Consider the following 27,583-nt stretch of genomic DNA (forward strand, 5'->3'; position numbering starts at 1 on the left):
GTGCGGACTGCGGAACATGTGTCACTTAAGCTTATATTAACACAAGTGCAACAAGTGACACAGATAAAATTTCTAGTTTCAAGAAATTAAACAACAAAATAACCATCTTTTCCATGATTATTTGTTCATTACATGTATTCGCTTACTTATGCTTTATCTATATTTAAGTATTAAATCATAATCCTGTTGTCAAAGGAAACGGTGATTACCAATGGTGCAATGCGTATGGTACATAGGTACATATCGGATTCTCGAATCACATTCATTACATCTAACCAGCCAGGCCAAGGCTTGTTCGTACTTATAGTGGACAGTGGATACTTTTAAATTTTGAGAAAAAAAGTGTAAGCTATACATGAATATTTACGGTATATGAAATAGGTTCATTTGGGAATGTGGTCGATCATCGACCCCCTCCCCCCCCCACCCCCCCAATTAAAAACAAAGAAAAATATGCACAGTAATATATATCTTGTTGGAGTTTTTAAATATTTTGACTTGTGTCTTGAAATTCTTATCAACAACATGATTCATTGATATACCAGGTACATAAAAAAATCTCAAATGTCATGTCTATTTTTAACTTGTGACATAATTAAAATGACTCATTCTTTGTTATGATGACATGGCCAGGAATGTAACCTTACATATATATATATAACAGCAGGAATAGATTTTAGATATTATTTTTGCTCAAGCCTTTAAAGTTACAGACTTCAGACTTTCCCCAGCAGACCTACGCTGTGTGGAGTACCAATATACACAGTTTGGATTGTGAAAACTGTTCATCATCATCTAGATTGATGGACGATTCAAGTTATAATATTAATTAATTGCGCGCTCTCCAAAAATTAATAATTTTCGAAATTTACTTAAACTTTGTAGGAATTGATTTTTAGTTGTATATATATATATACGGAGATAAATACTAGACAAAATGTTTGGTGTGAACTCGCATTGCACAGCTTGTGGCCACAAAGTTGGATCTCGCTTCAGGAAAGGCCATTTATATGCAGATGACGACTATGACTACTTGTGTAAAGGTGTGATATAACAGTATGATGTGGAGGAATTCGGGGTCTAGATCAGTTTGTATTCGGAGCTGATGTGATTTAATTGTTACTTTTGTAGGTTCCTTTGGTCAAGTTATAACATGAATAATTTTTGTCACAGAGAATATATATAATGATTGTTTTTTTCTTTTACAGTGGTACTTATAGGAGACTCAGGAGTAGGGAAAAGTAACCTGTTGTCCAGATTTACTAGGAATGAGTTCAACTTAGAAAGTAAAAGCACAATTGGTGTGGAGTTTGCTACCAGGTATATTTTACAAATTATCTACAAATACAGTAATTTCCCCACAATGGAATCTGAATCTGGATCCCCGGATCCGTTAGAAGGGCTGATTACCATAAATTTTTTTTTTTTTTTTTTTTTTTTACTTTACTTTTTTTTACTAAAAAAAAATCTTGTGAAAATTTCCAATTTTCAACTGAAAAATTCCAAAAATGTGCTTGATGAAAGATCTCGGGCAATTTTGAATAGATAACAGATGTAAATACCAAATGAAATAAAAAAAAAAATAAAGGTAATATCTATTAAGAAGAACATGAATTTGTTAGAATTTTATGATCACCTTCCTTTGTTTTTCCCAATTTCACATTTTGTAGATTGTAGAAAAATCCCTGAAATATAAAAAGTGTGTTACACATCTGCCAACTGTATCCGATACTTATCCTCTCAAACTTGAATCTCAATGTTATCTAATTCCATCATATTTTCTTTGAAAACCGGGCCTAAATTAAGATGGTCAGACCTGTATACTGGTTTTCAATTTTATCAAGTATGATGTTGTGTAGATCTATAGAAGTGCAGTGTTCGTTTTAGATTTGTGAAAAGGGGGGCCATTGGGCCCCCTTGAGTTGAAAACCTGGGGTCATTGACCAAAAAAGTAGGGCCAAGGTAAAAATAACATGAAAAATAATTATCCTGACCACTGTTATAAATTGTTTTGTTTTTCTTCTTCTAATTATAAATCTTCACATGCACTTCAAAAATTAAATGTCAGGCAAAAGTAATTTAGCATTACTAGTATAATTTTTATTTTCTTAATCTTCACATTTACATCAAAATTCACACAATGTCAGTCAATTTATCATCCAGGAACAATTAACTTATCAAAAAGAGAAAGCCATTTGCTCTGAAACATTCGTGCCGATGTCGATGATTCCGTTTAGTCCACCTTAGATTCAGTAACTTCAATGTCGGAATGCTCCGTATTTTTCGCTGAAGCACCGCCCTATTGCTTTGTGGAATCATTGATCGTTCCGTCATTGTTACTATCTGACCATTGACTCACCAAGAAATAGGAGGCTAGTGTAATACAGTTCGTTTTTTACTTTTCACGGACCCCTCAAACGGAGTATTTCTTTTTCCGGAAGACATTTTTGTTATGTTTACTTCTGAAACGATCTGAACCAATCAAAGTCATCGTTAGGTTACATGTCTCTATTGACCAATCAAATACATCGTTGTATCACTCGAGGCGCGTTCGGCATGAAAACCAAGAAAACAACGGTTGAGATCGGTTATACGGCAGATATTTCTTTACTATCGCTAAGGAATCGTTCATTTTTTTTGTTGCGCCCGAGGACCCGGTGAAACATAATTTTATGCGCCTAGTGATAAAAAATAGCGTCAATGGCGCGATGGCGCGGCCTAAAATGAACACTGGAAGTGGTAAATTAACTTAAATTTGTTCAAACATTTTCTACCTATAGGAGTATACAAGTTGATGGAAAAACGATCAAAGCACAGATCTGGGACACAGCTGGGCAGGAAAGATACCGAGCCATCACTAGCGCGTAAGTACAACTTGAATGTATATCGTGTCTCTTAATATGTGTGTAGAGGGCCACTTTCAAACTCCGAAAGATAATGCTAGTTGTGGCAGGACTTCAATAGACCCCTGAGAGTATTTCTTATCCTTTGACTTCCCAAAATGTCTGCCAATTGGATCAGGTTTGTCTACTTGACTATGTTTTGAACCGTCAGTTTTCTGAGAAATAATATTCAACTTTATTCAGGAATTGCCAAAAGATCGAGGGTCTGCTGGATATCCTTTCTGTAGTTGTTTTTTGGACCCTGCTTATTTTTGGGATGTCCAATCAGACTGTCCAGAGAGACCCGATTTACTCTGTGAGAATAATTTTACATGTTTTCTTTGTCAGGCTTAAGTCGAGTGTTGATCTCGAGATTTCTGTGTTACAGGTTTGAAGTCGAGGTTTGATCTAGAGATTTCTGTGTTACAGGTTTGAAATCTTGGTTTGATCTAGAGATTTCTGTGTTACAGGTTTGAAGTCGAGTGTTGATCTAGAGATTTCTGTGTTACAGGTTTGAAGTCGAGTGTTGATCTAGAGATTTCTGTGTGACAGGTTTGAAGTCGAGTGTTGATCTAGAGATTTCTGTGTTACAGGTTTGAAGTCGAGTGTTGATCTAGAGATTTCTGTGTTACAGGTTTGAAGTCGAGTGTTGATCTAGAGATTTCTGTGTCACAGGTTTTGAAATCTTGGTTTGATCTAGAGATTTCTGTGTTACAGGTTTGAAGTCGAGGGTTGATCTAGAGATTTCTGTGTTACAGGTTTGAAGTCGCGGTTTGATCTAGAGATTTCTGTGTTACAGGTTTGAAGTCGAGGTTTGATCTAGAGATTTCTGTGTGACAGGTTTGAAGTCGAGGTTTGATCTAGAGATTTCTGTGTTACAGGTTTGAAGTCGAGGTTTGATCTAGAGATTTCTGTGTTACAGGTTTGAAGTCGAGTGTTGATCTAGAGATTTCTGTGTTACAGGTTTGAAGTCGAGTGTTGATCTAGAGATTTCTGTGTTACAGGTTTGAAGTCGAGTGTTGATCTAGAGTTTTCTGTGTTACAGGTTTGAAGTCGAGTGTTGATCTAGAGATTTCTGTGTTACAGGTTTGAAGTCGAGTGTTGATCTAGAGATTTCTGTGTTACAGGTTTCAAGTCGAGTGTTGATCTAGAGATTTCTGTGTTACAGGTTTCAAGTCGAGTGTTGATCTAGAGATTTCTGTGTTACAGGTTTGAAATCTTGGTTTGATCTAGAGATTTCTGTGTTACAGGTTTGAAGTCGAGGTTTGATCTAGAGATTTCTGTGTTACAGGTTTGAAGTCGAGTGTTGATCTAGAGATTTCTGTGTTACAGGTTTGAAATCTTGGTTTGATCTAGAGATTTCTGTGTTACAGGTTTGAAGTCGAGGGTTGATATTTCTGTGTTACAGGTTTGAAGTCGAGTGTTGATCTAGAGATTTCTGTGTTACAGGTTTGAAGTCGAGGTTTGATCTAGAGATTTCTGTGTTACAGGTTTGAAGTCGAGTGTTGATCTAGAGATTTCTGTGTTACAGGTTTGAAGTCGAGTGTTGATCTAGAGATTTCTGTGTTACAGGTTTGAAGTCGAGGGTTGATCTAGAGATTTCTGTGTTACAGGTTTGAAGTCGAGGTTTGATCTAGAGATTTCTGTGTTACAGGTTTGAAGTCGAGGGTTGATCTAGAGATTTCTGTGTTACAGGTTTGAAGTCGAGGGTTGATCTAGAGATTTCTGTGTTACAGGTTTGAAGTTGAGGTTTGATCTAGAGATTTCTGTGTTACAGGTTTGAAGTCGAGTGTTGATCTAGAGATTTCTGTGTTACAGGTTTGAAGTCGAGGTTTGATCTAGAGATTTCTGTGTTACAGGTTTGAAGTCGAGTGTTGATCTAGAGATTTCTGTGTTACAGGTTTGAAGTCGAGTGTTGATCTAGAGATTTCTGTGTTACAGGTTTGAAGTCGAGTGTTGATCTAGAGATTTCTGTGTTACAGGTTTGAAGTCGAGGGTTGATCTAGAGTTTTCTATGTTACAGGTTTGAAGTCGAGTGTTGATCTAGAGATTTCTGTGTTACAGGTTTGAAGTCGAGGTTTGATCTAGAGATTTCTGTGTTACAGGTTTGAAGTCGAGTGTTGATCTAGAGATTTCTGTGTTACAGGTTTGAAGTCGAGTGTTGATCTAGAGATTTCTGTGTTACAGGTTTGAAGTCGAGTGTTGATCTAGAGATTTCTGTGTTACAGGTTTGAAGTCGAGTGTTGATCTAGAGATTTCTGTGTTACAGGTTTGAAGTCGAGGGTTGATCTAGAGTTTTCTATGTTACAGGTTTGAAGTCGAGTGTTGATCTAGAGTTTTCTATGTTACAGGTTTGAAGTCGAGTGTTGATCTAGAGATTTCTGTGTTACAGGTTTGAAGTCGAGGTTTGATCTAGAGATTTTGAAGTCGAGTGTTGATCTAGAGATTTCTGTGTTACAGGTTTGAAGTCGAGGTTTGATCTAGAGATTTTTGTGTTACAGGTTTGAAATCTTGGTTTGATCTAGAGATTTCTGTGTTACAGGTTTGAAGTCGAGGGTTGATCTAGAGTTTTCTATGTTACAGGTTTGAAGTCGAGTGTTGATCTAGAGATTTCTGTGTCACAGGTTTGAAGTCGAGGTTTGATCTAGAGATTTCTGTGTTACAGGTTTGAAGTCGAGTGTTGATCTAGAGATTTCTGTGTCACAGGTTTGAAATCTTGGTTTGATCTAGAGATTTCTGTGTCACAGGTTTGAAGTCGAGTGTTGATCTAGAGATTTCTGTATTACAGGTTTGAAGTCGAGGTTTGATCTAGAGATTTCTGTGTTACAGGTTTGAAGTCGAGGGTTGATCTAGAGATTTCTGTGTTACAGGTTTGAAGTCGAGTGTTGATCTAGAGATTTCTGTGTTACAGGTTTGATGTCGAGTGTTGATCTAGAGATTTCTGTGTTACAGGTTTGAAGTCGAGGTTTGATCTAGAGATTTCTGTGTTACAGGTTTGAAGTCGAGGGTTGATCTAGAGATTTCTGTGTTACAGGTTTGAAGTCGAGGTTTGATCTAGAGATTTCTGTGTTACAGGTTTGAAGTCGAGGGTTGATCTAGAGATTTCTGTGTTACAGGTTTGAAGTCGAGGTTTGATCTAGAGATTTCTGTGTTACAGGTTTGAAGTCGAGTGTTGATCTAGAGTTTTCTATGTTACAGGTTTGAAGTCGAGGGTTGATCTAGAGATTTCTGTGTTACAGGTTTGAAGTCGAGGGTTGATCTAGAGTTTTCTGTGTTACAGGTTTGAAGTCGAGGTTTGATCTAGAGATTTCTGTGTTACAGGTTTGAAGTCGAGGTTTGATCTAGAGATTTCTGTGTTACAGGTTTGAAGTCGGAGGGTTGATCTAGAGATTTCTGTGTCACAGGTTTGAAGTCGAGTGTTGATCTAGAGATTTCTGTGTTACAGGTTTGATGTCGAGTGTTGATCTAGAGATTTCTGTGTTACAGGTTTGAAGTCGAGTGTTGATCTAGAGATTTCTGTGTTACAGGTTTGAAGTTGAGGTTTGATCTAGAGATTTCTGTGTTACAGGTTTGAAGTCGAGTGTTGATCTAGAGATTTCTGTGTTACAGGTTTGAAGTCGAGTGTTGATCTAGAGATTTCTGTGTTACAGGTTTGAAGTCGGAGGGTTGATCTAGAGATTTCTGTGTTACAGGTTTGAAGTCGAGGTTTGATCTAGAGATTTCTGTGTTACAGGTTTGAAGTCGCGGTTTGATCTAGAGATTTCTGTGTTACAGGTTTGAAGTCGAGGTTTGATCTAGAGATTTTGAAGTCGAGGGTTGATCTAGAGATTTCTGTGTTACAGGTTTGAAGTCGAGGGTTGATCTAGAGTTTTTTTGTTACAGGTACTATCGTGGAGCCGTAGGAGCATTACTAGTCTATGATATAGCTAAACACCTGACATATGAGAATGTGGAGCGTTGGCTGAAGGAGCTGCGGGACCATGCTGATAACAACATTGTCATCATGCTGGTGGGCAACAAGAGTGACTTGCGTCATCTACGAGCTGTGCCTACTGATGAGGCTAAGGCATTCGCAGGTAATGGTCAGATAATTTAACTGGTAGTGATGAACTTAGAGTTTACATAGTCAGATTTTAGTTGTAGGGTTGAACTTCGAGCTTAAGAGTCAGATTTTAATATACAGTGGAACCTCTATAAACCGAACATGCATGGGACATGACTATTTGTTCGGTTTACAGAGGGTTCGGTTTGGAGAAGTTGATCGAAAAATGACCGGTCGAATTCCGGATATAATTGGTCGGACGATTTTTTATTAGAATGCACCCGATTACAAACCGGCACGTACACACGTAGACAATATTTGGTTTGTCTGAATAATATGCATATTATGAAAGTTAATCAATGTACATGTATATATTGCAGAATATATAAGAAAGGCAAATGACTTTAACTATAGTTTTAAACAGTTTTTTTCACATGTACAACTACACTTTACGATCGACCTACATTTTGTTACATCCGGTGAAGCTTCCGTCATGTGGGTGGGGCCGATAGTCCAATACGGAATATTTTACATATCGACTAATATTAAAGGGTGTGAAGATGTTTTGTTTCAATATCAATTACAATTGATCAGTTGATACTGGTCGTATTTCCGACATCGCTGTTGTCTAAAAAAACATCAGTGGCTTCTTTTACGAAAACAACCCCCTTTGGGCCTCATTTAAATTAAATGCGAAACTCAGGCTTCTAGCTCTACTTGCATTGAGAAGATAAACGAACTGACGCGCTTCAATGAAGTGTGACATTGTTTCATAATTATCGTGTTGATTATACACTGGGCCATCCGTCATAATGCCCCCTTGGGATATATATTGGATACCTGTACAAATCACCTACGTACAATGTAGGTCCCGAGACAATAAGGCTTCACACAATACCCGTCACAGTTGTTGTTTCACGGTTGACTGGCCTGACCTCGTGTCATAATCGCTCAGGTAAGGCCGGTTTTCAGAAGCAATTTTTGGTATATTTTAACAGGAACCGGACGCAAAATCGGTCCGGTGTTCGGAATTCAGAGGGATCGGTATTTGGAAGTTTTTTAATACTATAATAAAGAAGGACCAATTCCGTACAATGTCAATTCGTTCGGTATTCAGAGGTGTTCGGTTTTTAGAAGGTTCGGTTTTCGGAAGTTGCACTGTATGTCATTTTCCACATTCTGTAATATAAACTGGATGCTGTTCGTTATTAGTCCCGAAACAGGTATAATATAGGTTTTCTCCCCGTCCCGTCTCGTCTCTCAGTTCGCCCATGATTAGTTTTCCGCTCTTTTCTCGGCCGTGCTTCAAGATGAAAGTTGGTATGTAACTTCAGAATGAGTAGCTATAGATCAAATTCCAGTTTCAGGGTTTTGGATCAAGGTCACTGTAACATTCTTTGGCGGAGCCGGTAGGGGGCATAGCAATACACATTTGTTTAAGTTCTTGTTTTTTTTTCTCTTGGACAAGAACTTAGTCTGTGACTCGAGAATAGTCATGAACCTCCCATTCAGTGAATGGTACATGTGTTCGCTCAATTGGCATTATAGAAGGGGTAAACAGGCGTAAACTGAAGTAGAAAGTTCTGTAAAATTCCAAAATTTCTTGAAGGGTATCGATAGATATCGCAATTTAACAGATATTGAGATAACCGGCCCATTCTTCCATGTAATACAACCAGGTGATAGATAATAATAATCTGTGCTAACTCTATCGATAGCATTTTGCGCATTTTGCTAATTGTAATCACTAATTGCTAAAATAAAATTACTCATTTTCGCAACTTTTGCTAAAACAAATTTATCTCAAATAAATTGTCTGGTTTACCCTGAGTATTGAGATGAGGCTAAATTAATGAGATTGATGGTAGTACCCGGACTGTGTGGACAGTGTTAAAGCCTAAGAACACAGAGGTCAGACTGAATTAATGAGATACATGTAGGTCACTTCCCTGGCTCCATGGATAGTGAAAAAACAGATGTTCTTCAATATTTTAGTGGGTAATAGTTGTCCGCAAAAAGTTCTGCTAAAATGTTTTTGTATTTGCTAAAGAAAAATAAGTGGTTTTAGCAACTTCTGCTAAAGGATTTTTTAGTCTAGAGTGACCAGAAGATATCATTAGACATATATGTAATAACACCATGGTGACGTCACAATTACTATATATATACAGTGGAACCTCTATAAACCGAACATGCATGGGGCATGGATATTTGTTCGGTTTACAGGGGGTCCTGTTTGGAAAAGTTGATCGAAATAACCGGTTTTGTAGGCCTAGGTATATTTTAATAGGAACCGGACATAAAATTAGTCCGGTATTCAGAATTCAGAGAGATCAGTTTTCGGAAGTTTTTTAATGCTATGATAAAGGAGGACAAATTCTGTGCGATGTCAATTCATTTAATATTCAGAGGTGTTCGGTTGTTACACTGTTCTATGATTTGTGTCATGCCAAACTACAGAACTTGTTTAATAAATTCATTATTACAAAGCCACCCATGGAAGATTCTGTAGATCTACCAATAGTGCTGTCAATATGAATGTACTCATATATAAATTTTATGTTTTCTTTTCAGAAAAGAATAACCTGTCTTTCATAGAAACATCAGCACTGGATTCTACTAATGTGGAAACAGCATTTCAAAATATATTAACAGGTAATTAACTAACAGCTGCCTGGATAATCATTTTCCTGTCTGTTGGAGTTTTAATTCTATCCTAACCTATTATTACTGATTTAAAAGTAGATATAATTTATTGAAAGTAAAATTTTTGAGAGATCTAGTATTTTAGGACTAAGACCACAGTTAGCTTCGCTATATGTTTCATTGTAACATTAAAATTCATAATAGATTCCCAAAATCTCATGTACAACTTTCCATCTCGCCTGGCAAAGACCAACACCTGAGAAGCAATATTATTGCTGCTGGTTTAGCAAAGGGAGGTAACTCCAATAAACAGCATTTTATAGACCCTGTAATAAACTGACATCTGTCTCGTACACATGTATGCAACGTCAATGCATTTATGCTTTAGCAAGACCAGGATACCCAGCATGCTTGTGAAAATACTGTGTTTATGCTTGCCTAACACTGATTCTTTTTTCTTTGACAGAGATTTACAAAATAGTATCCATGAAACAGATACGGGACAGTAATGACGACGATAACTCCCCCAGTAGTAATGTACAGACAATACATGTGGCGCCTACAGACAATTCTATGCCTCGCCCACAAAAGTGTTGTAATGTCTGAGACCGCTCCTCCGCTGTGGTTATTTAGCCACAAAAAGGGCACCAAACATTCACTTAACTTTCCAATCGAGTACAGATGAGGGGATTTGGAAGAGTCCAAGTTCAAGATCAAGAGGGGCTGCAGTGTCTTTCTGGAAAAGATTCCGATGAAACAGGATCAGTTTCCTTTGATACAGGAAACATTTTCTGATACAAATGGATATTTTTTATCAAAACGTGATATCATTTTCAGCAACAAAAATGAAATGTTTAGTAGATTTATATATACAAAAGTGACATCAACTTTGGCAACTAGATTTAATTAATAAAGGTGATGGTAGGGGGGGTGACTGTCGGAATTTTAGATGATGTAGAATACAACTATCATAGTTCCTCACGACGTCATCAGATTAAACGTGTTTAGTTATTCCGTGTGTGAGCGTAAAGGATTTCTGAAATTTGAATTTTCAGTTTCTGTACTTGTACAAAGGGAACTGATATCATTATTTATTCATATGGGAGGGGAGTGTTGAGGCAGAGTCGGAGGATCGGAAGACTTTGTCACTTTTATGGATGTGTGCAAGTTTTATGGGAAAATTTCCTCGAAAAATATCACCGATTGATCTGTCGTGGAATTTAACGAGGAAGATTTACCAACATTCTGAAAGGAGCAAAAATATATATATGCGTGGAGGACTACTGTGATTTGTACCATGCCTGGCATATGTCGTGTAATGTATCTGTCCCGCATACACCATGGTACCGCAACATATTGTAGATGTTTTGACGGACATGATCAGCCTTGTATGGCTGCTATTATATATACTTGTTGCACTGTAACCCCAAACATTTTCAATACATTCTTTACATTAAACTGCGGCCACAGCCATTTATTTTTTATGTGAAATGTGCGTGTCTAACAATGACAGAAAATTACAATGACTAAGTTTGGTGCAAAATTCTACAAGGACTTTTCAGTAGACCATTGAGTTTGTTACTGGGTTCCCAAAATGAGTTCTGCCTCATGAGCTTGATGGGGCATGTCTATTTGTTTTGAAACATCATATTTCCGATAAAAGTTTAATTGACATTTAATAATTTACTTAATGTCAAGGGCCAATGGAAAGTCCAGATTCTGTGTAATTTTCATAATTTTCTTGTGTTAGATTTTTTGTACTTTGTTCTCCCTATACGAGACGGAATACAGTCTTTGATGTATATGCTCTGGTATATGAACTTGTTTTGATTTCAAACTCGGGACCCTGAATGCTGTCTTTAGCTGTAATATCCAGGGGCAATTTATGAAAATAGTAAAACATTTGGCGAGAACTCTATTACTAAGCTACCGACTACATTTCACAAGTCGCATGTTTCTTTCGTTTTGAATATAACCAATGTTTTCAGCTCACCAGCATTACAAGCCAATTCACCAGACTGTGTCGGACTGTCTCCTTACGATAAAACCCAGGTGTTTATCGAGAACAAATTAATAGATAATGTTTTATTGTCGGTACATGTATATGTATTTTCCATATTTTGGTAAGCATGATGTTTGATGATTTGGTTCTTGGGACCACAGTGTAAAAAATTACCGGTTCGTTTTCTGCTGACCTCCATGATCGACCTTCCTTAACATTGAAACACGAATGAAACAGAACTGTAGAGATCACATGACTTAAACCTTCAGCCTCACTTTGGCAGTGTGTTTCTCCCATAGTGCAAATTTATTTTCTTGTTAGTTAGTGAGGAGTGTAGACTGCAAATTGAATCATCTTTAGAATATTTAATCAGATTTTTCACAATCCAATAGTGATTTATTTTACAAAGTCAAAACTAAATATCAGAATGGTTGTATATGAAGCAATTTTTCTGAAAGTAAACATATTAGATGGTATGAAATCAAAAGACTGGCAACATTTGTGTAAGGATTTGAACTTGGCTATGAATCAGGGATTTGAGAAGGAATCTTTAAAGATATATAAAGTACTTGTTTCTTAAGAAAACTACCAACTGTGCATAAAAACAAGGAAGTATTGTTGAAACTGATCATCAAATGAACGTGTACATTTATTAGGAATATTTTATCGTTTCTTGTGATGAATGTGTTAGTTTTTCACCTCAAATAGATATGCTGGAATTGAACAAACCTGGGAATTTGGATCGTCTGTGTTTTACAGATCAGTATTTTTCAGAGCTTTCTGTTGTAAGGATATCGTAACATTAGAAGTTGCTGGGGTGTAAATGTGTATGTAATTTTGCTCTCTGAAAAACATTCCTCTGTCAAATATGTATGGTCTGCCATAGTTAGGAACTTAACACTAGCTATTTCAGAATATCAATCCATCCTTGATCCCCCAGTGGTGTGCTCACAGTTGGTCTCTGTAGACCTGGAATATGTCGAGGCAAAATCAAAGACACATAACTTATTTTTTGATTGGGTGACGGGGAAAAAAATACTGACCAATCGCTAAGCTGGTGCATTTATTTTGAAGATCACGGCGACAATGAAATAAAAAGTCAGTCGGGTTTACAGTATAATGACCTGGAGATTCATTCGATGCACCCAAGAGAATCAAACTAGTCATATTTTTATGGTGACTGGGTCTTCGATTTTGCCATGACATGTTACAATGATGCAGATAGCAAAAGTGAACATAGCCCCTGGAATATGCAGGATGATAACAGTTCAAGGCTCAAAATTTTGATTTAGAAGTACTATAATGGAAATTTAGGTTTTATTCTGGAGTAGACGTTTTAGTGGAATAGCCAGTAGAATATGTAATTGTTTTGCACTTGTGAAATGTGGTTGGACAAAGACACAAGTCAAAGACTTGTATTGTTTTCCTGTAAGTTGGACCATTAAGTGATTGTCATTATATGTATGGCTACATACTACCCTCCAAGAAATTTTTATTTTTTCCCATGCTTTTTCTCAGAGACTACGTTTAATCTTATATGTACAGCTACGAAACATTATGATTATGAATTATGTTGATAAACTTTGAAGAAGATGTCATGATTGTATGCTTGTAAGTATGTAATTTGTACAAATGTATATCTTATCACCAGCTGTGACAGTTTCCTTGTTATTATTTCACTTACACCAATAAACACTTGGACCAAACACCAACATCAGACTTACGAAATAAGAGGGACTCATTATAGAACAGTTAGATTACATTTGCTGTTTTTTTCCTGTTGATCTGTCAAAAAAAAAAAAAAAAAAAGAGTGGTTAAGGTGTCCCTGACACTTAATCACTAGCCCTCCACCACTGGGTTGCGAGTTCGAAACCTACGTGGGGCAGTTGCCAGGTACTGACCGTAGGCCAGTGGTTTTTCTCCACCTCCAAACCTGGCACGTCCTTAAATGACCCTGGCTGTTAACAGCAGTTACATACAGGCTGTTGAACTGCAATATATAGGGGTAGGCTTCTTGCCACACATGGTATTACAGATGTATAGATATATTGTTTTCCTGTATATAAATGGCAATCATATATTATATATATATATATATATATGAAAATTATAACATTGAAAACACTAGTTTGTAAAGCACATGCTTCTTTGATTTTCAATCTTCAGCCTACTGAGATGTAAAGATCCTAAAGATTGAAAATAAAAGTTCATTGTTATAACCCCGCAACGAAGTTAGGGGGGTATACTGGAATCATGTTGTCCGTCCGTCTGTCTGTAGACACATTTTGTCCGGACAACTCCTCCTAAACCGAAGGGCCGATTTCAATGAAACTTCAGGCAAAGATAGAGGACCATGTGTAGATGTGCATGCCACTTTCATTTTCTCAAAATTATGGTTGCTATGGCAACTGGTCACTATAAACAGGTTTTCCGATAAGAACCATAACTTTAAGTTTGCTGCCTAAACCGAAGGGCTGATTTCAATGAAACTTCACACAAATATAGAGGAAGATGTGCATGCCACTTTGTTTTTCTCAAAATTATGGTTGCTATGGCAACTGGTCACTGTATTACTGGGTTATCTTAGTTAGCCTCTATTTCCAGTTCCAACTGTTCCAATTCACCATTGACTCGTACAGATTGCGGGGGTATTAGTCAGCCATCCTGGCGACAGTTCTAGTTATAATTTTTATATATACATAGAATTATTTAAATACATTTATAAACATTTATATATATTGCATGTAGAGCCTGAAATCTCTGAAAGTCCCCAACAAAACTGATACAAATGAATAAAGAAATAAAACTGATACTAATAACAGTTTAATCCTCCCAGGGTATGGATTTAAAACCATTGAAAATTAATCAATTCATCTTCTGTTTTAAATTATCTTGACCGACACAGTTAAACGATTTCAAGGAAATCTGTCGAAGATGTAGATCACTGTGAATGGTATCACAAGTTAGCGGAGTGTTTTATTCACAAGTTTGGGTGGTTGACTTTAGTTAGTTACCGGACTCGCTTCAGATGAACACAAAACTGATGACTTCAGTCTCAGCATTTCTTTTACCAGATAATCAAATTTTTATGTGATGTAATTTGAAGAATTAATTTAGACATCATAATATTTCTAAACAAATTCCAAAAATTGAAAGGAAAGATCTTTTGGTTAAAACAAACTACACAGTAAAAGGTTCGACAACTCTGTGTAGAGAGTGTGGTTGAAAATCTTTCGGAAAAGTATAAATTTGAATCGATTGATAACCCAACCTGTCTTTCATTATCTATGAAATGATAAATACGTATGTATTAACTGCTTTAAGGGAAGTAAATGGAATTATAAATAATCTATTTAAAACATTCTCGTCATATCCACAGATACTTGTGGACATGATTATGATGTTTTTAATTTAAATGTTATATTATAGACGAGTAAATTATTGTATTACAATCGCATGCTTAATTTGTAAAAAAAAAAAAATATATCGTACCTCGGCCTTATATTTTTTTTTACAAATTAAGCATGCGATTGTAATACAATAATTTACTCGTCTATAATATAACATTTAAATTAAAAACATCATAATCATGTCCACAAGTATCTGTGACAAACAGTAGACAATCTTGTCTTTAAATAAAGATATGCCGAACCCAAAACATATATCGGCGTTGTAGAGGAATTTTGAATCCGTTTGTTTCCTCAAAATAACTCATTTCTGTCCACCGGAAACATGATTAATTTCGAGTATTTTCATTTTACCGAGATGGAACAATCAAACAGTATTAGGGATGACGGGTTGAAGCGCACTAAAGGGAGATAATTGGTCGTAATCTTCAAATCTATGGTGTGAATAGCCCGAGTTTCATCTGGCCCTGACAACATTGAAAATAGATAGGTGTTTACATAGTATTATATAAAGATGGGGTATAGGGAAAAAAATTCTCTTGCAGGCCAAAATGGGCCTCTTTATATCACACAGTCAATGATAGGAAGGGTTACACTTCTTTTGTTTAGTGATGGGATTGTCTTATTATCGACTTGTTTACTTATAGAAAGTGGGGATATATGTTACTTTGTGATCTAAAAAGAGGGGAAATCAGAGTCGTGTATATCACATCATATCCGCTCCAGAAACATCTTAATCAACGAACTTCCAGGCTTGGTAGATTCAGACATGTACCTTTTTGCAGATGATACAAAAATTTTCAAAATATTAACTAAGGGAGAAGATACAATAAAACTGCAAAAAGATTTAGATACTATGTGCAACTGGAGTGAGGAATGGCTTCTGAAAATGCACCCGGATAAATGCAAACACATGCATATAGGAAAAGAAACAGACTTGGCCACATATCATCTTAATAACAAACAACTACAAACAACCACAGGTACTTGGGGTCAGGAACTAAAGTTATAATGGAATTGTCGAATTTTAATTTGTAACATCATTTCATGTCTATTTATGCACCGATACAACATTGGAATCGATTATATAGCGGTTTTAAAAAAAAAAAAAAAAAAACCCGTTTCTGGTTATATTATAACAACCAGAAACGGCTGTTTTATGTCTCCCAGTGAACGCAGTAATGCGGGGATGATGGGTCGTCTGCCTCAATTACGTAGTGTGTATAGCTTCCCGCCTTTTTTTCGTTTTTTTTTTTTTTTTTAATATTCAGATTCTTTTATTTCTTGGTGTTTTTCAACATCTGAGTGAAGACATTACAAAACAATACAATGTAATATAGTATAACACTATACAATTACAAAAGTACATGTCAATTACACTTAATAGTCTAACACCATGTCTGGGTGTCAGGGTCAGAGGAAACTCGGGCTAGATATAACTGAGCAAGGGGACTCTCGCTCTCCCAACCACCTGTACTAGTTTCGTCTGTCAATTAGGTACATACAAAGTCTAAACCTACCTATTTTGATATACAATATAGATCATTATATTTATTTCGGATCTTTGGTATGTCCAAGCCTGCTACACTTCTAGACATGGATTTTTTTTCAGAAGTTTTCATACAATATAAGTATATAAGTATAAGATTGTATTCAGAAGTAATAATCATTATTACAGTATCATACAATTGCAGAAGACCTAACACACACACACACACACACACACACACACACACACACACACACCGTACTCCACATACATAGAATCATTGATTATCTTTTGATGAATTTTCCAAACATTACTTTTACACTGTATTTAAAGAAAGAAAGAAAGAAAGAAAGAAAGAAAGAAAGAAAGAAAGAAAGAAAATATTAAGTAAAGAGAAAATCATGTAACGATAAAGAATTAAGAAACGAAACAGGCATGTACGAGGAAAAATAGAAAAAAATATATCGGACCACTTGTGATGTCGATACAAGTTCAATATTGGGCTTGACTTTGACTTTAAACATATTTATTGTCCAAAAAAGGCACAAAGGATTTGGCACAAGTTATGACAACTTATGAAGCCATCCCCTATCAACAAAACATTTTACGCAATTGATGACATAGACATTTACAAAGTCAAAGTTTAAATAAATCAATTTTATGCAAATAGTGATATAACGATAGACTTGCATGTTTAAAATCACTTGCTGGATTTGATGAAAGTCTGCACATGTTCGAACACATACTTATTTACATCCAAAGCCAAGTCTTCCTTACCAAAAAGTAACAAATTAAGATTAATTTCAAATATTTTAAAGCATTAAACATATCAGAACGGGCAGTGGGAAAGTATTGACACTCGAAAAGGAAATGGTATGCATTTTCACAAAAATGCCCACAATATGCACATTATGAGTCTTGAACTATATGGAAGGGATCATCTTTAAGGGAGCTACAACGGTGTCTTAGCCTAGCATGTATAATGTTTAGTTTTCTTTCCCCATAACTATAGAAGCAGGGCTGAGTTTTGGTAACATTTTGGGAGAGAGCTAATTTAAAAGATGATAGAGTTAGGGATTAGATAACATCATCTAAAGAGTTCCAGTTACTTAATGTACAAGGTAAGACAGATTTGTGTGTTGCAGAAAGTCGATAATTTGGAATCCTGAAGTTTTCCTTATTTCCTTATTCAATATTGGGGTTAAAATTATTACTCCAATACTGAACTTTTATGAGCTTGAGTAGTGAAATGTGCATTTTACATACTGTGACCTTTGACCCCTGAAATTTCTATGAGCCCAGAATATATGAAACTTACCGTAAAGTATTTTCCTGCGAAATATTATGATTTTCACTGAGGGCCGCAGAATCTAAATACTAACGTCCAAATGACATTTTGTATAGAAATCAAACGATCTAAGGACACTGGTTGTGTTTAAATAATATCACACATATGTATACATGTATAAATCTATAACTATAAGTACATGTAACTATAAGTAAATAAATTCGTCATATATGACGTGCACTCATCCATGTATATTGAATACTATAGTACGTACACATTCATTTTAATCTTACCAAGTAAAAAAACGTATACATGTAAGTAAGTTATACATATGTAGGAAAGACAAGATTTATCGGGTTTTTTTTAAATCACGACAAATTTATAATACAATAATATTGAATGCTTCTTTATCGTATAGCTACCTATTACCCTGTAATGACAGGGGTGGTCTGAAATCAGTAATATCTATTTTTAGCCGGTGACTCATGCTTTGTTTGTAAACAACGATGACATGGCCAGGAAGATATATCCATATGGTTTAATCATTGACTGATATTACTGGTCTGCTGAATTTAGATATTATCCCCACAATACTATAAAACTAGGGTTTCTGGCCATGTCCGGCATTCATACTCTGTGTAGAGGACCGAGAAGTTCGTATAGCGAAATATAGTTCTGAAACAACCACACATTACTGAAATAGCGTCCGACATTGACATTTAGTGAAATCTCAAAAAGTGAAATAATTCTTTAATTTTGAAATACTAGTTTCGTATATTGAAACTTTGGGAATTATTTCGAAGTGTGTGTATTTTTTTTTTAATTATTTTTTATTTGTTATTTTATTTTATTTTATTTTTTCGCTTTGACGAACGTAAATTAGTTCTTTACACTACGAAGTCGTTATGTCCGGTACGAATACTTGCTGCACGCCCTGTGGCCAGAAGACGGGATCTCGCTTTAACAAGAAGCGGACGACGTACGCCGAGGATGACTACGAATTCCTGAGTAAAGGTTTGTAATGATAGTTTAGCAATCGTGAACCGTCGGCACTTTCCGTAGACGAGAAAATACTCGTTTACGGAAAGTGCCGACGGTTCCCGATTGGATAGTTAAGATTAGTTCTAGTGATGTTTATCGTCCTACCAACAGCTATAGTCATTTAAGGACGACTGTAATAGTTGAACAAATATTTTATATACCAAACAATACCAGTCATGGAACACGAAAGGAAGGATATAATATAGTGAATTTAATATTAGAAATATTTTATATACCAAACAATACCAGTCATGGAACACGAAAGGAAGGATATAATATAGTGAATTTAATATTAGAAATATTTTATATACCAAACAATACCAGTCATGGAACACGAAAGGAAGGATATAATATAGTGAATTTAATATTAGAAATATTTTATATACCAAACAATACCAGTCATGGAACACGAAAGGAAGGATATAATATAGTGAATTTAATATTAGAAATATTTTCTTACACCTCAATTCTGAATATCCTGTTTATCATAATTTTATCACATCTCATTCCTCAATATTCTGTTTATGATATTTCCAAAATCCTTTCATTAAAAAAAAATCTGTTTATTACATTTTCGTTACGAAAGGATAATCCATGCATTTTTATCGTGGTTCAATTTTTGAGGTGTTGACATCTGGAGTAAAAGTAAAACACAGCACCTTGGTACAAAATTTCAACCCATGGTCCCTGTACAATATATAGATATTGACCGCGTGATGGGATTTTCTGACAAGTCCCTGTGCTAAGAAGCGTTATTCTTAAAAATTGGTATTTAGGCATTTTGATGTATTTATTCTTGTTCACTAGACAATAACTGTATGCGTTAGGAATGCATCTAATAAATATGTATTTAGTTATACGTGTTTAATCTTTGATAAATATGATTTTTTTCAGTGGTACTTATAGGAGACTCTGGAGTAGGGAAAAGTAACCTGTTGTCCAGATATACAAGGAACGTGTTCAACTTGGACAGTAAATATACAATTGGCGTGGAGGTCTCGACAAGGTATATATGTTTTTATATGCTTCGTTCTTTTTCGCGTTTTCGTTTTGTCGCCGCAATTTTTTTTTAGCAAAAGCAATAAATAAATAAATAGATAAATAAAAGCAATAAATAAATAAATAGATAGATCAAATGAAAAATAAAGAGTTGTTAAACGGGAAAGCTTAAGCGTCATACTTGGTCACTAAATAGCGAGTTACTCGTTATGATTTTTCGCGGTATGCATGTATATAGGGATTTGTTTCGCCCCGCAAAAACGAGGTTAATTACATTTTTACCAGTGGAATGTCGTTAATTATCCACTTGATAAAAATATATCATTACTGCTTATATAACGCACTCATGAAAAATATTGATATTATGAAATATTCGTGAAATATATGTTATATTCTACGGAAAACCATTCAATATCCTCCATTTACATGTACTCTATTAAAATGACATTTTCTGGCAAGCTGAAAAGGGCGCCATACTTTGTAAAAAAAAAAAAAAAAAAATAGAAACAAAAATCAAGACCATTAACTATTGTAGGCATGTTTTCTATTTTCTTGGTGACAAAGCATGGTTTGAGAAAATTGCAGCTTTTTGCTTTTTCTTGGTAAGAAGGAAAATTCTTCTCGTAGCGATAAAGCGAATGTAGCTCAAATTTGCTGCCTGTCTCTATACGGCCCGGATATTATTGTGTTATGTGAAATATTACGACAACTAAAAAGATTTACATGTATTTTGTTTTGAAAAATATTGGAAAATCTTTTCCCAAACATGCGAAGACGCAAAATAATGAACATATGTATAAATGCACAAATACAAATTAATGAAATAATAATAAAAAAAAAACCAAGTAAAATAACACTTGATTCACACAAAGCATGAATTCGTTTGTTTGAAATCTGATTTTAATGTTTTACCTGTAGGAGTATCCAAGTTGAGGGAAAGACAATGAAAACACAGATTTGGGACACGGCTGGGCAGGAGAGATTCCGGGCCATCACTAACGCGTAAGTACAGACGACACATTGCATTCGGATCACCCTCGGGTTGTATTTGGTATAAACAAAACCCGAGGAGTTCCGAATGGACACATTGGGGCCTTCATTTAAGTTTGGTTTGGGTTGGTTTATTTGTTTAACGTCCTATTAACAGCTAAGGTCATTTAAGGACGGCCTCCCGTGCGTGCGACATGCATGCGTGTGGTGAGTGCGTATGTGTGTTTTGGGAGGCTACGGTATGTTCGTGTTAAGTCTCCTTGTGATAGGCCGGAACTTTTGCCGATTTATAGTGCTACATCACTGAAGCATACTGCCGAAGACACCCAGCAGGACACACCACCCGGTCACATTATACTGACAACGGGCGAACCAGTCGTATTCAGTCCAAGCTAAGTTTCCTCCATAACTATTAAGTACAGAGAGACTTTCGTGTTACAGGTACTATCGTGGAGCCGTAGGGGCGTTACTAGTCTATGATATAACTAAACACCGGACGTATGAGAACCTGGAACGCTGGCTGAAGGAGCTGCAGGACCATGCCGGTAACAACATTGTCATCATGCTGGTGGGCAACAAGAGTGACTTGCGTCATCTTCGAACTGTGACTACAGTCGACGCCAAGACCTTCGCAGGTAAAGACCGTTAATAGGAATTAAACATATTTATTTATTCATTTTTTTATTCATTCATTCCTTTTTTTATTTATCTAATTATTTTTCTCCTATATCTACCCCTTGCTCATTATATATTCTTCCGTGCTTCATTCTTGTCAATACAGAGGACGGCAACACTTCCGGAACACCTGGTCGTTTCGTCTTTTTCAGGGACCTCCCGCGTAAATATATAAATAATATTTGCCCTAGTCTCAGCGATTTTGAGGTAGTATTAGGCAGCAGTCTTTTCTCTTTCACACTTTTAGTGTATTTTATAATTTCCCATCGTTTGAAGTAAAATATTTGTTGTCAATTCCCATTCATGGTAATAGCTCATCCGGAGATTTTTGTTTTATTGGCCTTTTAAGAATCTGATATGGGCCGACTTAACTCATACCATATATATGGCCGATAAAACATCAGAAACCTTCGGATTAAATAATAAAATGTTATATTTGGTCATTCAAGAAGTTCATTTTGGAATTCCTTCCTTCCTTCCTTCCTTCCTTCCTTCCTTCCTTCCTTCCTTCCTTCCTTCCTTCCTTCCTTCCTTCTGGAGTGGCCTTATAAGAAAAGTGATGAGGTGATACAGCTATCGAGATAATTACAGGCACTCAGAATTAAAACCAAGTGTATAGTACTTATAAATCGAGGATGTTGGGTTTTAACACTGTAATTTACCAGGTACAGCTACCTGCAGTCTAACCTGGGTACAAAACTCAATATTTTTTTGTCTTATTTGCAGAAAAGAATAACATGTCTTTCATAGAAACTTCAGCACTGGATTCTACTAATGTGGAAACAGCATTCCATACACTATTATCAGGTGCGTATGTAGTATATGAACATATTTATACATGTATCTATAATTAAAAGTAAATAGTGTCGTTATGATGGATATAAATAAAATGAAATAAGAACACAAACCTGAAAATCACAAGCGCTTTCGCTTACTTTCAGAGCTTGTTCGCTTACTTTCAGAGCTTGTTCGCTTACTTTCAGAACAAGCTCCTCGATCGGGTGATATAAACCTTTCATATCACATGAAGAGCTTGTTTTGGCGTTCTCAAATTTTAGCGGATATCCGAATGAAAAAGATTATCGCAATGTTATTGCACTGAAAATGGTTTTCGTACAAAATTTTATGTCAAGAAAGTGTAGTAACCGCAGTCATAAATTAGCGAGATTCCATCTGCGCCAATATCGCCAAAATATTATTACCACTAAAACACGTACGTTTACAGTACGACTGAGATTTATCTGTATGTAGACCATTGTGGTAAAATATTCCATGTCAATCATAGTTATGTAAAATACATTTTCGTTGAGTACATATCCAGGATCTTGACCAAATCAGAAACGATAGATAAGTTGTTTTAGACATAATTATAAACATGTTAAGATATATATTATCACGTGACACTACAGACAATAGCCCGGTGTCAGGGTCAGAGGAAACTCGGGCTATACAGATAAGACCAGAGAGCGGGTGAACACATATTCTATAAATACATCTACGTCATTAAAACGCTTCTATTTAAATCATTGCATTTATGACAGTTTTTTTCTTTGACAGAGATTTATAAGAAAGTATCCATGAAACAGATACGGGACAGTAATGACGACGATAACTCCCCCAGTAGTAATGTACAGACAATACATGTGGCGCCTACAGACAAGTCTATGCCTCGCCCACAAAAGTGTTGTAATGTCTGAGACCGCTCCTTCACTGTGGTTATTTAGCCACAAAAAGGGCACCAAACATTCACTTAACTTTCCAATCGAGTACAGATGAGGGGAATTAAAGGAGTCCAAGATCTAGATCAAGACAAGGTGCAGTCCGTCAGTTTCATCTGGACATGATGTCTGCCAACTCGGGTTCGAATGTCTGTAAGTCGGGTGTCGGGGCCAGAGGAAACTCGGACAAGAGGATTCGCACTGAGTATCACAGGAATGCGGACGAGTTCAAGTGAAAAATCTGGAAATATCGCAGTGTCATTGTGGCAAGATGAACAACAAGTTGTGATAAGAGACATGTATAAATATGTCTCTTGATAAATTTAGCAACCGGATGGTTAAATATTTATTTCCTAAGACACACAGTGACACATTCATATGTCCAATTCGATTAAAACCAGCCATCTCGTTCCACTTCATAACTGGTGGTATCGTTTTGTGAGTTTTATTATCGAGAGTAACATGTACATTGTATGATAATGTATTGTAACTAGGAATACGTTTGTGAGTTTTATTTTCGAGAGTAACATTGTATGACAATGTATTGTAACTAGGGATACGTTTGTGAGTTTTATTTTCGAGAGTAACATTGTATGACAATGTATTGTAACTAGGAATATGTTTGTGAGTTTTATTGTCGGGAGTAACATTGTATGACAATGTATAGTACTTAATATGTTTGTGAATTTTATTTTAGAGAGTAACATTGTATGACAATGTATTGTAATTAGGAATACGTTTTGTGAGTTTCATTATCGAGAGTAGCATTGTATGACAATTTATTGTAACTAGGAATACGTTTGTGAGTTTTATTTTCGAGAGTAACATTGTATGACAATGTATTGTAATTAGGAATACGTTTGTGAGTTTTATTTTCGAGAGGAACATTGTATGACAATGTATTGAAACTAGAAATACGTTTTATTTTGAGAGTAGTATTGTGAAAATGTTTTATTCTAACTAGAATATGTTTTGCTTGAGTTTTGCATACTAGAACTTCGTATTTATTTCGTAACCTAAATATATATTTTATAATGCAAACCAAATAAATTAAACTAAAACAACGAACTGTGTAACTTATAACTTCAGCATGACGAGAGTCAGTCAGTTATTACAATCTGTAGCCGAATGGACGTGTACAATATCAACTACTCATTGTACAACAGATTATAGTGTAGCCAAAAGACCTTTCTACGAAGTCCTTTGGAACCAGGTCTTCAGGGGGCGCGGTGGCCGAGTGGTTAAAGTGTCCCGACATTTTATAACTAGCCCTCCACCTCCGAAACCTGGCACGTCCTTAAATGACCGTCCATGGCTGTTAATAGGACGTTAAACAAAAGACATACATACAAAACCAAGTCTTCGTATTGACCCCCCCCCCTCTTCCCATGGGCTTATTGACAGTAGAGTGTTGGTAATCAAAGTTGATGTGTTGAGTGCGTTTGTCTTATTTCTTATTACAGGATTAATACGGTAAATCTGTTATTGATAACTTTACAAACACATCTATAAGGAAAATATACCAGAGCCCCACAAATGGTAGTTGCTACTCCTTTAAAACGTTCAGCATTAAAAGGATGGGGCGACAAATTGACAGTATGTGACCGGGTGGGGTATCCTACAGGGTGTATTTGGCAGTATGCTTCAGTGAGGTAGCACATACACACACACACACCACACATACATCTAACATACACACACCACACATACATCTCACATACACACACATACATCTCACATTCACACACATTTCACATACACACACAACACACATACATCTCACATACACACACCACACACATACATCTCACATATACACACCACACACATACATCTCACATACACACAAACACATACATACATCTCACATATACACACACATACATCTCACATACACATACATCTCACATTCACACACACCAACATATACATCTCACATACACACACCAACATATACATCTCACATACACACACATAATCTCACATACACACCACACACACATAAATCTCACATACACACACCACACACATACATCTCACATACACACACATACATCTCACATACACACACCGCACACATCAATCACACATACATCTCACATACACACACCACACATACATCTCACATACACACACATACATCTCACATACACACCACACATATACATTTCACATACACACACCAACATATACATCTCACATACACACACATACATCTCACATACACACCACACACACATACATCTCACATACACACACCACACGCATACATCTCACATACACACATACACACACCACACACATACATCTCACATACACACACCACACATATACATCTCACATACACACACATACATCTCAAATACACACACCACACACATACATCTCACATACACACACCACACATATATCTCACATACACACACCACACACATACATCTCACATACACACAACACACATATACACACACCACACACATACATCTCACATACACACACCACACATACATCTCACATACACACACCACACACATACATCTCACATACACACACCACACATATACATCTCACATACACACATACATCTCAAATACACACACCACACACATACATCTCACATACACACATCACACATATACACACACCACACACATACATCTCACATACACACATCACACATACATCTCACATACACACACATACATCTCAAATACACACACCACACACATACATCTCACATACACACACCAACATATACATCTCACATACACACACATAATCTCACATACACACCACACACACATAAATCTCACATACACACACCACACACATACATCTCACATACACACACATACATCTCACATACACACACCGCACACATCAATCACACATACATCTCACATACACACACCACACATACATCTCACATACACACACATACATCTCACATACACACCACACATATACATTTCACATACACACACCAACATATACATCTCACATACACACACATACATCTCACATACACACCACACACACATACATCTCACATACACACACCACACGCATACATCTCACATACACACATACACACACCACACACATACATCTCACATACACACACCACACATATACATCTCACATACACACACATACATCTCAAATACACACACCACACACATACATCTCACATACACACACCACACATACATCTCACATACACACACCACACACATACATCTCACATACACACAACACACATATACACACACCACACACATACATCTCACATACACACACCACACATACATCTCACATACACACACCACACACATACATCTCACATACACACACCACACATATACATCTCACATACACACATACATCTCAAATACACACACCACACACATACATCTCACATACACACATCACACATATACACACACCACACACATACATCTCACATACACACATCACACATACATCTCACATACACACACATACATCTCAAATACACACACCACACACATACATCTCACATACACACACCACACATATACATCTCACATACACACACCACACATACATCTCACATACACACCACACACATACATCTCAAATACACACACACCACACACATACATCTCACATATACACACACCACACATACATCTCACATACACACACACACATACATATCACATACACACACCACACACATACATCGCACACACACACACACACACACACACACACACACACACACACACACGTATCAGAAAACCATTTTCATGTTCAAATATTTTTTCATAATGTTATCTAAAAAAAGTCTCCCTCAGGTACATTCCAGTCCTGTACTGTAATACTTTTCAAAATTCCCTGTGTATATCTCAATTTTTGTTGATATATTTTTTTTTTCAATTTTGAGTACAGATTACACTACAGGTTCATTTATTTTACACATCAGATTTTTTATGTACTTGTGTCTACTTCCTGTTTCCGTGACACTATGAGTAAGTTCATACTGTGCGATGAGGAAACACAAGAGGCCCAGAGGGCCTGTATTGCCCACCTGGCTATTTCTGTGATTATTGATTAAAGGCTATCCACAACATATAGATAACATACATGTTCCTCTAGAGGGTTGCTCATCACGTTGTACTTTTCCAATTTACCGGGTAAATATGTAGACAGGGCTTTTTCTGAGGGCTTTTTGGGGCCATAAATAGGCCACATTCCCAATTGAAATTATTTCATATTTAAGCCAAATTCCCAAAATTTGCAGTTTACTCCTGAAATAATATTTCCCAATTCATCAATTTTCTTCCCAAAATGAGAAAAAAGGCCCCTTCCTAAATCAGTGAGAAAAAGCCCTGATAGACAACAAACATTTCAACAAAAAA

At 36.2% G+C, this 27,583-nt stretch overlaps 1 protein-coding gene across 1 annotated transcript; it reads left to right on the forward strand.

Moving 5' to 3' along the window:
* Positions 1 to 902: 902 nt before the first annotated feature.
* On the forward strand, positions 903 to 24,244 carry LOC117315858 (ras-related protein Rab-33-like). Its single transcript, XM_033870263.1, has 12 exons — positions 903 to 1,043; positions 1,209 to 1,320; positions 2,781 to 2,864; positions 6,765 to 6,958; positions 9,499 to 9,579; positions 10,037 to 10,173; positions 18,636 to 18,771; positions 19,693 to 19,804; positions 20,716 to 20,799; positions 21,229 to 21,422; positions 22,189 to 22,269; positions 23,020 to 24,244. Exons 1-12 carry the CDS (start codon positions 938 to 940, stop codon positions 23,157 to 23,159), a joined length of 1,461 nt encoding a protein of 486 aa, XP_033726154.1. The 5' UTR covers positions 903 to 937; the 3' UTR covers positions 23,160 to 24,244.
* Positions 24,245 to 27,583: the final 3,339 nt, after the last annotated feature.

The sequence above is a fragment of the Pecten maximus genome, chromosome 17 (genome assembly GCF_902652985.1).
Source record: "Pecten maximus chromosome 17, xPecMax1.1, whole genome shotgun sequence".
NCBI classification, from domain to species: Eukaryota; Metazoa; Mollusca; class Bivalvia; order Pectinida; family Pectinidae; genus Pecten; species Pecten maximus.

What these genes read in the sequence shown, in the direction of transcription:
- LOC117315858 (XM_033870263.1), top strand. Translation starts at nt 938, where the DNA reads ATGTTTGGTGTGAACTCGCATTGCACAGCTTGTGGCCACAAAGTTGGA. An exon ending in TGAGGCTAAGGCATTCGCAG is followed by an intron (nt 6,959 to 9,498) that starts GTAATGGTCAGA and finishes TTTTCTTTTCAG; the next exon opens with AAAAGAATAACCTGTCTTTC. An exon ending in CACAAAAGTGTTGTAATGTC is followed by an intron (nt 10,174 to 18,635) that starts TGAGACCGCTCC and finishes TGACGAACGTAA; the next exon opens with ATTAGTTCTTTACACTACGA.